Source organism: Falco punctatus (genome assembly GCF_963210335.1).
Source record: "Falco punctatus genome assembly, chromosome: 3".
NCBI lineage: Eukaryota > Metazoa > Chordata > Aves > Falconiformes > Falconidae > Falco > Falco punctatus.
The window spans coordinates 52127993-52140685 of NC_137582.1; the positions used below are offsets into that span (position 1 = coordinate 52127993).

Genomic DNA, 12693 nt, shown 5'->3' on the forward strand with positions numbered 1-12693 from the left:
CAAGAATGTTCTACTAGAGTGTTCATTCAAAAGGTGACTCCTAGCTAAAGTCTCCATATCATTCTGTGTTTGAAAGCTTGATATATATGGCTGCTCCTGACAGGCTTACGTGCTGAATTGCATTTGCTCAAATACTTCCTAAAGGAAATACAGTAGATTATTCTTGCCTTTTCTAAGCGCAAGAGAGCTAAGCACAAGGTTGCTGGCTATTCAGCAACAGTTCTCTCATTTTGCTCTTAACTAGCATACACTGATATTAAGCTCTCTTGCAGGTCTTGTTTATGACTTTTGTTTTAAAATATTAGTTTATTACCAATGTTAATAGGTAATGTTAATATACAACAGAACTTCATTTCAGAACAATGATTTGAAAGAACATAGTCTGTCAAATCCCAGTTTCCCAAAGATATTTTTGAAAGTTTTGGCTTTGGACAACAATGCACAACTGTTACTGGAAAGTTCTTCTATGCCCTTGCTCCTCTTAAAAAGATGCTGGCAAAGCAGGCTGGTAAAGATAGTAAAATCAAAGAACATATATGTATCTACCTACCTTCCACATAGTCATGGTTCTGTTTATAGAACTGCAGGAAGACTTTGGATAAAAGACCAGGAAAACACTCTGTAGACTGTGGAAGGTCTCATTTCTTCAGTGGTTTAAAAAAAGAAATCAGGCTTAAAGCACTATACTATAGGAAACATATACACACACACACGCGCGCGCGTGCAAAAAAAAAGCCCTACCACCAAAACAAATAAAACAGCCACCCCAAACAAACCAACCAATAAACTTGCACTGCTGGGAGGATGGATTAAAGAGCTGGTGAAACTTTCCTAGCATAACTTCTCTGAGTATCTCATTGTTTTGAACACGTTTAGAACGCTTGGATATCCTTACTCAATTTCTCTTTCTGAAAGACAGACACAAACTTTAACACAGATTTACTCTTTGAAATACAAAAAAACATTAAAGAAAAAAGCTGTAGCATACTTAAATATTGCTAAAAAAGAAGTTACACTTCCTAGGAGAAATGTGCGAAGACAGTTAACACAAAACATGCAATTTAGGATAATGCTGTGCATATGGTTAACACCAATTTATAATGCGGCAGGCTTCCCATTTCATCAGCCTGAACTACATTACTACTTTTCAGTCTCTTTCAATAGTACTCTACATTCAGAGACACAACATAGGAAAAATAAAACACAACCTAAATTTGTATATTAAATATCAAAATACATTGATAAAGGCATTATTACACTATGCATGAAAAGCCAACACTGACTTTGCTAACATATCTACACTATTTGATCACAGCTGATGTCCACCTCCTCTTTAAAACTAAGATGTCCTTTAACAGAAAGCCTCGTTGTTACTAAACAAAACTGGCAAATCTTGTAAAAACATCAGCATCTGCACTGCTCTCCATTATTTGTTACATTTAAGTTGTTGGATTTCCTCTTGTATTAAAAAAGTAATGGCGTTAATGTATTACAGGGGTCTTAATTTCAGCAAATTAGGCTTTTACAAAGAGGACTTGGGCATGCATTCAAATATAAAATGTTTTTGCAATATAGACCTTTAGAAGTTGAAATAAATTTATCACATTACAAAATTTAACCACCATATTACATATGTATATTACATATACATAACCTTCCTAATACATCTAAATAAATTACCTTTTAAGATTTTCACATTTCCACTGAATTATTATAACTTGAGCATCTCATGATCGTACAGGCTATTCTCCCTTTACCAGTAAAGCATTAAACAAATAAAAGGCTTTATACACCGCACTAGCATGACATTCTTCGCAAAAATGCAGGTTAGGTTTGGGTAACAGAAGCAGAAAGCTAAGTAACACAAGTAAAATGAAAATATTTTAATAGTAATGAGGAAGCAGGTGTGTCACAGGCTAGATTCCTGTTTTCCCAGTCTTCGCAGACACATTTTGCAGAGCTGCTAATACAGTCAAAGCAAACAACTTTATGACAGATCTTTTAAAAATATAATAAAATAAATAAAGAAAAAAAATCAAGCAGCACTATTTCCTATGACTTCCATGAAAGGTGGAAAGGTGGTTACAATATATGTTTTAGCACCCAGACACGAAGAACTATTGCACCAAATGGAAAACTGAAGTAGTGAACACTACAGGAGCAAAAAAAAGTAACAGTAACAATAATCTTTAAAAAAAGAGAATTACCTGTTCCAAAATTTCAGTTCACCTGAGCATACAGGAACCAACTTCAACATGATAACAAATCAGGAGCAAAGTACAAAAGGGGAAGCCATATGAACTTTTCTAAATTGTTCTAAGTCACCTGCTGAAGGTCCCAGACATGATAAAATGATTTAACTGTGTTTTTATTCCTCATAACTGGTACTGGAACCAAACTAAATAAAAAGCTTGGTTGGTCCTAAGCCAGAATGTGAAATAAATACTGAAATATGGGATGTCCACATTACATTAAGAAAATTTCAGGCACATAGAATGGTCAGATCAATGGAGTTTGAGTCCTCGTATACAGGAAGGGAAAAAGGATGACAGCATATTGGGGTAATTAGAGACCACGGGGCTTGTGACCTCTTTGAGAAAGAAGGAAGATTCATGCAGCAGAATCTCCTGGGATGAAGGACTGTATGTAGTTGGGAAGTAGTAGATACTGTCCATTACTTCGTGTTGCTGGTGCAGAATATTGACAGTGGAGGAGCAGAGGACCAGGCTACATTCTTAGCTCTGCATTTAGCTTTGAAAAATATTACTTTGCTTCTATCTCGTCTCTTTTTACACATGATCAATTAATATTCTTAACACTAAGAAGAGTATCCTCCAAAGTGTTCTGTGACATACTCAAAAATTTCTTATTACTTAAATTGTGCCATCATTTATCATCTGAAGTATTTCCAAAATTAAATCCACACTTTAATAAAACTAACAAAGGAATTTGCATTCATGGAACAAGCATGATTTTTAGCCTGCCTGTAACAGCTGAGGAAGCTGTTACTATATGCATCATGCAAAAAACCCCAAACCAAACAAACAGGTAATTTTATTAAAAATGCTGACATGCAGACTGATTTTACTAGACTGTTTATTGAAGTCCCTAAGCAGAGACTCTATTGTCCTGTGAAGGGAAGAGGAGCAGTATTAAAAGAAACAAACAAAAAAACCCCAACAGATAATTTCTAAAAACTAAAATATGGAACAAAAATGAAGATAATGGTGGCTCAGGAAAAAAATACATTCAAAGTAGTTAAATGACTTATATTGAAATACATGTTTTATAGGCATACACAATGGAAGAAGCACCATCACTAATAAAAATTCTGTCACCTTTGCAATTAGCTGAGGGAAAACATTTGAGGTTTTATTATTTTACATCTGTTTCATTAGCACCCAAAAATGGTTTTCCAAATCAATACAAAGATGGGATTACGGTTGTACAGACATAACCAAGCTAGCTTTAAACTAACAGTAGGATAATCACAATGCAGAAAAATGGAATCAAGAATTAACAACCCTGCTCTTAGGCTCGAGTTAATATCATAGTTGTTTTACGGCTACATCACTACCAAAATCTGAAATAATTATCACAGAGGTGGCATACATGTGATCATCCGAGTTACAGTTCCAACGCTAGAGTGCCATATGTAGGAAACCCATCAGTTTTTCCCAGGTTAGATTGCATTGTGGCATAGCAATGCTGGGAATGCCCAGGCAAGAAGGAGTGAGCCTGAGATTTTCAGCTGGTGAATTGCTGCTATCACAACTGCCTACCAAATTAGGTGGTTTGTTGTTAAACTGGGAAGAACAGCATTTCAAAGTGGTGTCTGAAGTGAATTTATGCAGAAAGACACGTACTGAAAGTTTGTTTCTTTCACTGCCTTACAGCCAAAAGCCACATCTGTAGAGGCATAAAAATCAACTTAATAATGCCAGGCAAAAGAATGCAAATAGCTTTCTCTCTCTCTTCCCATCAAGGCTTCCTTTCAGTCCGTTGCAGGGAATAACTACCTTCAAGACAAAACAATGCACTCCTTCAGCTGAAGAGGCTCCCAAATAAATTCTATCAGACATATGCAACCACAGAAGCCTCTTAACTGTCTGTGCTCTTCCATTAACGATCAGAGCCTTAAGACAAAAACTGTGGTTCTCTCAGTGAAATTTGTAAGAGCTTTTGGTTACTGGGTGGGGGAGAGCATTTGCCTTTTTTTTTTTTTTTTTAAAGTAGAAGATAAAAACTATGACTTGTTAATAATTATGAATCACAATGACATTGTGGAATTACTTTACAGAGAAAGGAAGTAAAAATGTGTCTGTCTACATGCATACACAATAAAACAAGGATCTTGAAAACAACAGAAGACAGTTGCCAGCTCATTTAACCTATTTACAAAAACAGCAACATTCAGAATGGTTTTATTTTTAAGTCAATAGCTCCAAGGATGAAGTATGCAAAGGCTTAAAGAGACACTGTTAAAAAGATCAAAGGATTCAGAAGTAACGATAATATTTCCAAGAGCACCATCTCACTTCAAAGCTAAAGGCAGACCCTGCATGGATCATGTGTTTTATTCCATTGATGACTCCGCTCAGCAGTTCAAAGTGGGTTTAATTCTAGCTAGCCCACTACTTTAATAATTCTACACAAAGAGTGTAAATCTAGTAAGAGTGTCTTGAGATTTATTAGGGTCATACTTTGCTGCTTTCCTAGGCTCAGAAGACTTAATATGTTATTACTCACTATAGATTATTATCAACACTGTGAAGTGCAGAAGAAACAGCACTATAGCCAGTGCCAGTGGCAAGCATCTCTTCTTAGTCTTGTGAAAGACTACTATCACAACAATAAATCAACAGATAGTTTAATCTTGTGTAGCAAAAGACAAAATACATAGAGAAAAAAAGGAGGAGGAGTCAGGACTGACGCCATGATTCTCATAGTTGAAATGAAGATCAACAAAGAAACAAAGGAAAGAAATTCAAGATTCCTACTGGAAAATGAAAAACAAAATGAGACAAAACGATATTTTTTTAATGTCTTCTGTGAATTACTTGAACGGAATAATCAAAGTTACTTGACAATACAGAGGTCAGTTACTTGAGCTGAACAGCAAAAATACTATTAAATCATCCCATTCCAGGTTTCATAGTCCTGAGTCTAATGGAGGAGGAGAGTAAATAGCTAGCATAGCTGTGGGCTAAAGTTGCACTCAAAAAAATTAAACATTGCTTGTCCCATTTTGAAAGTTTATTGGCTTTTAACTTCTACTGAGACTCTTTGGCTTTAATCTTATCCAGACAAATCAATTTCCCAGACTCACCAAGCAAAGGAGAAAGGGAATTATAGAAAGCCAAGACATAATCTAGGGTTATTATCATCAAACATTTATCAGAATTTGACTGGATATTCTCCCCTAGGACTCAAACAATATGTATGGCCCAAGTACTGCAAATTAATCTAAAAAAAAATTTCATAGAACTATATGGATCAAGGGATATGGTAGTTCATTCCCCTAGTTCAAGGCAGCATCAACCAAATCATAATTTCTGACAGGCACATATCTAAATTGTTTCTAGAGAGATCTAGAGATCTCTCACATCTCCCCCACAGTTCATGACGGAAATAAATTACACATGTTAGAAGGGGGAACAAAAAAATATCTTTCTACTACCTAACTGGAATCTTTTCTTGCTCCAATTTAACAGCCTTATTTCTTGTCCTGCCCATATTAGACATGCAGGGTAACCTACTCCCTTACTTTTTTCCTATCTTTTATATATTGGAAGACTGTCTATGTCTAAACTCAATATTCTCTTCCTTGCTCCAAACACCTAATTCATACTAACTTCTGTCTTATTTTTATTCCCCTGATCATTTTAAGCAGTCTTCAATTGGTCTTACCCTTCATGAAGGTGCAGTGCCCCAAACAGAAGGGAATAGATAGGTTATTCTTCCTGGTGTTCCTGCAGGCAATTTCTGGGTAAGGACAAAAGACGACAAAAGCAAGGATGGTACTAGGGTCAGAGTTTAATATAGCAAGAAACAGGAGAACTGGAGAGAGAAGCTTTTTTCTGTGAGAACCTGTAAAAAATTTTAAACCACATGACTTCTTTAAACATCCCCGTTATGACCATGCAGGCACCTCTCTGGAAAAGAAAGACACAGGGACAGAGAAGCATCTGGCAAGTCCTGGGGACCATGTTAGGAACAAAAATCCTTGAACAGAAGATGTAAAAAGCAGTTAGGAAGCAAGGTAGTATTAGGCTTGATTTGAACCACTACAGAAAAAGTAGCTGAAAACACCGAGCATTCATGAAGGGATGGCTTTTCATCTTTAGGAAAATTAGGGAGAACACAAAAAGAAGAAAATGGGTTTCAGGAAATTAGACTTCAGCAAACTCACTGACCCACCATGGGCAAAGACATTTCAATAAGCACACCAACAGATAAGAAACTGGCTTGCTCTTCTGTGAAGAGGTGGCACTGAGCTCTTGCACCAAAAGCACAGAAGTGCTAGTACTTTTCCTTTTTTGAAACCTGATTAGAAAGGTGTCGATGATTAGACAGCTACTGAAACCACCACAAGGAACAAACATGGAAAAATTGATTAGATAATTAAATAAATCAGATATTCTCAAATCAGTTAAATATGATCAAATTCACCATAAGGTATTTAGAGCTGACTGGGCCAGTCTTAGAATTATCAATAGTCATGTTTGAGAATTTGTAGAGGATAGTAGTGATTCCAAAAAGACTACAAAACATCTAGTGACTAGCCTGAAAAAAATGAAAAAGGCAGAGTCAAGGAAGTAGAGCTGCAGGAACTGAATTTCAATTCCCCCAAAACATGGAACAAAAATTATTTGTAAGTATTTAGCAGATAAGAAGTTGAGTAATACATAGACTTGTCAAGAACAAGTTGCTTCAAATCTGTGAAAACTTTCCTTACGACATAGTAGCAGACCCTGTAAGTTAGGGAAGCAGCAGTAGGTATCGTATAGCCCAACTTAATGAGTCTTTGGACGTTGTTTCTTATGCGACTTCCATAAGCAAAGAAGAGATATACCAGGCTGCAAAAGGTAACAAGTTCTAATAAGCATACAACACTGAACTTGAAAGGGACGCATGCATGCTGAAAGACAAGGCTACATGATAAAGCCGCCCAAATAAATTTGAGAAACAGTCTGCAGAAGATCTGAATACAATACTGTAAGGGGAATTCTAGATCTTAGGAGGAATAAATAACAGCAGAAATCCAAGATCGAGATAGACTAGTGAGGGGCAGTGGAAAAGGAGCACTGAGGCTAGAGTAGATCATACTCTGACTAGTTTTATGCCAATCTAGCAAAATCAGCAAAATCTCATGCTAGGATGCATAACCAGCAGGTTGCAAGTCTAGAAATTTACAATGGGACAGGGTATTGTTTTCAAAAGAATAGGACAGTGGCTGCTAAGGAGGAAAATCCAGAGCACTGTGCACTGGAGTGAGCTGCTGTCTGCCTTCTTTGATAGAGAAATTTCAGTGTCCAAGACTGTTGGCCTGATGCTCTTTACTATCAGCACAGGCATTAATGTTAAATAAATACTTCTCCCTCCCCTGCCCACACCCCTGGAATAAAATCATATATTTTCTACGTCCCAAAAAGTTTTACCTTAGGAGCTTTTACTCCTTTTATGTAGCAAACTGCCTGCCTGCTGACCATTTTACAACCAACCATCATAACAGGAAAGATATTCAAAAAACAAAATTGAGCTGTACAACCCCCAAGATACAGGCAACTGGGTAGGTGTATAACATCTCACAGGACACATCAGTAAGTTTTCATTTTCATTTCTAACATACATCTGCTTTGTAACTTTGGAATTTTCCTCCTATCATATTTAATTATTTGAGTAATAAATAAAAAAAATGCAACTTGATGTCTTTATTGCAAAGAAGAGGCTGAATAGTCTGACAGTGTCTTTTTAAAGATTACACATAATGACAATGAGATTGCTGAAAATCATGTTATTCATTCACAGTTACTACCACAGCAAAAAGCTTTAGATATTAATTAATACTGCAATATATTTGAAAAATGACTAAGCCAATTAATCTCATTCATCTATAAATGGAACAGTAGAGCAGAGAATTTTTGAAGACCTTCATTTAGGATTGCCAGGGTTCTACTGACAATGATAATCAGTATAAAGGAATAAGTAAAATATATTGAAGTGGTAACATATTGCTGGTACAAGTTTAGACTTGAAGAAGACACAAATCTGTACAGAATAAAATATGCTAGTGCCATTCTACGGCTTATGACCTGGTGACTGCACATCATAAATTCACATCCCTTGCTCATCTTAGCTGGCTACCACATAGAGCCCAGGAATGATTATCTTTAGTAACAGCAAAGGTATCACACTGGCAGAAATGTACTGAAAGAAATTGCAGAGCTGGATGATGTAAATGGGAGGCTCTAAATTCAAGGACTGTGAAAACAATACATTACTAATTCACTGAGGCCCAATCAACAAATATGTGTATGAAGTCAAATACCTTACCGGCTCCTATTAAGAGTTAGGCACTTGGATAACTTTGCAGATTTGTGCATAATCAATATTAAAATGCAGCAGAAACACAACTTTTACATGAAATCAGAAGTTAAATGAGAATCCAGACTTAAAAAAAAAAAATCAATACAGAATTGACAGGTTTTGTTTTTACAATTGCAGAACTTAAAAAGTTTTACACTAATCAGTTTAGGATGACCTAGCCTATAACACAGTTCAATATTTCAAGTAAGGAGTAAAGAATATTGTATTTTATCCTTCTTAGTTATCTAGATACTCATGACCACATAGGGCATCCTGCAATCTACAACACACACATATACACCCCTGCACATACCACACCATGAATAAAAATAAGAATTAATCTGAATTTCCTTCCTATTCCCCCTTGTTTCCTGGGCATCATTGCCAAATAGACAAATTCTCAGTTTCTTAGTAACTAAATAAATGAAAGAAGATACAGCTTTGAACCTCTTTAAAAGAATCTTTCTCTCACTATTCATTCTGCAGCAGTTAAAAAGGGCTTCCATATCTTCTATACTTAAATCATAAAAGTGCTGCCTTCACTCTATCCCATAGTTTTTCCACAAAAATTTGATTCACGCACTTTTCATGGAAACAAGAGTTTTTTAAATTACAAAGAAATAGTATTATCAGGCATATCAGCCTCTGGCATGCAGTTGTCTCATACCACAAGACATAAGAAGAAAGCGATCTATTTGCTGCTGTGAGAAACAGTATCTTAATAAAAACAGATTTTCAAATTTGGTGTTTCTTGCATTTCTGTTGTTGTATGCAAATCCTTGCAGCATAATACACATTTGTATATTTATTTTCAGAGGTTTTCTTCCCCTTGTTTCCTGGGCATCATTGCCAAATAGACTTGAAGCAATTTCTTGACAGGAACTAAAGCATTTTATACCTGTAAAAGCTAGCAAATTCAACTTCATCTTGATCTTGCTACCATCTCTTTTGCAATTTTTCCAAAATACTAAAAGCCATTATAATTATATTATGAGGCTAACAAAAAGCACTGCATGATTATGCAGTGCAAATGATCATGCATAGTGTTGTGTCTCTTAAGAACAACAGTGAATTCAGTAAAAATGTCCCATGGTTACTCCTGGTTTACCAGAATAAACTCAGAAGTAAACAAACATAATGTGTTATTACTCCTCTACACTGGCTTTGAAGTTATCTTGTCCTAGATTTATATTCCACACTAAAAGATGTAACTAAAATAAAAATTGGATGTCTCCCTTTGCGTTGACACCGCAACAAGTACTAAACCAATTTATTAGAACAGAAAAATTTTACTATAACATTTGGAGGAGAGGAAACTGCATCTTGTAGGAGACCCCCAACAACCAACCAAGCAGTTTTTCTTTAACGCGTTTAACTTCCTGCTCAAGTTTGCATCTGCATGTCAGTACAAGACCTACAAAGTAGTCGACCACCTTTGGGGAACAAGAAGCTGCGTGCCCATCTGAACCAGGCACCAATGGGAGACAACTGTTGATTTCCACAGGCTCTGGATTACCCACCTGTCCCCTAACAGCTTAATGATTATAGCTGCAATCCACATCCAAAGCACGCTGTTATTAAGCAACTCGGTATCCAACCTCTGCAGCCACACAGAGTAGCTCCTAGTGTTCAAACATCCTTCTTCTTCCATTGACAATTCTTTATCAGCACAACCCCTGTTACCATGGGCAACACCAGCATGTTGTAACAGTGATTTAAGTGCCAGGCCACAATCCCAAGTAAGAGGAGTGCATCTAACTCCATCTCACACTTTCTGCACGCACATGGCGGCAGAGTCAACCCAGTTGTCAAGCTTTGGTCCTTAAGCAAAAATGAGATATAACACTGGGCTGTCTGAGCAGATAACACTGTCTTTCTAAAGAAAAGCCATTGGACTGGAGCTGGCCCACAGACTCCTTTTGGAAGGTACAAAGTTAAGCCAGTCACTAACCATTTTAAAAGCCTTGAACTAATAAACAAACAAACCTCACCAGCTATATTTCCCACTTTGGTACTGGAAATCAATTCAGCCATTAAACAGCACTTGGTTTCATAAAGATTATATACCACTCCTAGATGGCTTTCAAAGAGAGAACAAAAATACAGTACATATGAACACTGACCTTGTTTCTTTTAACCCTTCTTTCTGAATGACTTCCAGTATTTGTTTTGCAGTCATTGGTGAGTTGGGGTACTTTTCCAATGCCTGAAAGGAAATAATAATTGTTTAAGTGACGAGACACAGCTGTCCTGTTAGTCTGAAAGGTTATGAGATCATGCAGTTTTTATGTAGTCATTTGTGAAAGGCAGGGAACAGTAGTGTTGAGACTGGAGTCCTCTGTCTGTTGGAAGGCCAGATACAGTCCAGGAAACTGCAGCAAGAATAAGATTTACTTGCTGCTTTTGCACATCATCTGCTACATCTGCCTGGGAAATATTCTTACCAGGTTCCAAATAAATGAGTTGAAATATGCAACTGATTTTATGACACAGCAACAGAGTTCCTTTCAGACAGAAGGGGAAAAAAAACCCAAACCCAAAGCAAAACAAAGAGACAGCTAGTCTTTTTTTATTATTATTTTTGTTACTTTAGAACTATTTGAGGCCATTTGAATATTCTATATTTAGGTTTTGTCATGACCTCAGGAACAAAATTGGCTAAAACCTTCCATTTGTAGCACAGGAGCTCCTGTGAGAATTGACACTGGTAAGTTTCAATTTTAAAATGCTTTTTGTTTCTAAAAACAATGAAAAATGAAGTAGTCAGAACAGTAACAGCATACAAGATGCTACATGACAGAGTGCAGTATATTTTTCCAGTTCAGCTCAGTTTTCCACTCCTTTGCCTTTTCCAATTGAACCCAAAGTAAACCACTCCTCTTTCCAGATACAACCATCTTGTACAAACTTTTCTGGTTTTCCACTTCCTTTTTGTCCCCATCAGTTTTCAGCTGTTAAACAGCCAGCCACTCTTTTGCTCATGTAAAGTGCCAGACTGACAGCCCTGGAAAAGGAAACCTTTCAATCAGCAGTAAAAGGTGCAGCACAGGCCACAGCAATCAAGCTTCCCAGAGCATTTTGCCAACGTATCTCAGCTAAAACTTGTATTCTGCCCTGGGTAAAAAAGAAATCAGTTTGGTTTCCAAATTCACGCAGACCTGAGCTTCTCTCTAGTAGTTACCAAATGATGGCAATTGTGAAAGTAGCTACTGCTATGGATACTTGCCCACTGGGAACTAGAGATACCACCACATCTTATCATGCAAGTCATCAAACTGTGAAGGGTGCTAGCCAGGGCTGTAATTCAAGCAGCTCACCTAAAGCCAAAACCTTTCTACTCACTACAACTTGACCAGCTCAGCCTTCTGCTGCCATTTTACAGTTCTGATTTACTGCCTGTTCTCCCCTTTCACAGCCAAAACACAGTTTACCAAATCCTTTGGTTCTTTGTTACAGATGAGCTTTGCATCCTTTATCTTGCAGTTCCACAAAGGAAAATGCAGAAGTGAGGGCTGCACTGAAAGGTCTGGGAGCTGAACTGAACTTATCTCATGTACATCAATAGGCAAGATTCCAAAGAGACCCATCAGGAAAGGAAAACCGAAAGGTGATTTGAAAGAAGAAAGAAGAGTGGGTAGGAAAGGGTACTGGCAACGAGTAAGGATGGAAGGAACTGCACAGGGCTGGGAAAAGGGCCATTACACAGCAAGAGAAGAGAAATGATACGATGTATTAGTGACAGAACCACAATGACACACTGGAAAAATGACAATGTGTATAAAGATTAAGACGAGGATGAGAAAAGATTAATGGTGTGAAGAGACAAAAATGGAAACTTTAACCTTCAGAAAGAAGACAAAGGACAAGGTAAAATGAGAATACACCAAAATAAAGGAAAAAGAAGAGAACTGAACTGGGAACATTCCAGAGGGCACACTGGAAAGGACAGAAGAGGAAACTACACTGTACTGGACACGGCTATGAAGGAAACTGTGTGCACTTGAAAGTGGGGTTACTCACTGTGGAGGATTCCCTGTTTCTCTTCCTGAGTACAGGCCCCTCAGCACACCTGGGCAGCTCCTCCCTGCAATTAAGAAAATTTGG

The 12693-nt window shown here is 37.1% G+C and overlaps 1 protein-coding gene across 1 annotated transcript in view; it reads right to left on the bottom strand.

The window, feature by feature from the left end:
- ASXL3 (ASXL transcriptional regulator 3) overlaps nt 1-12693 on the bottom strand; it is a 135815-nt gene that overhangs the window by 99744 nt on the left and 23378 nt on the right. The window contains exon 2 of the mRNA XM_080381520.1: nt 10713-10795. Within this exon, the coding sequence (XP_080237646.1) occupies nt 10713-10795 (83 nt within the window). The remainder of the gene's footprint in view (nt 1-10712; nt 10796-12693) is intronic.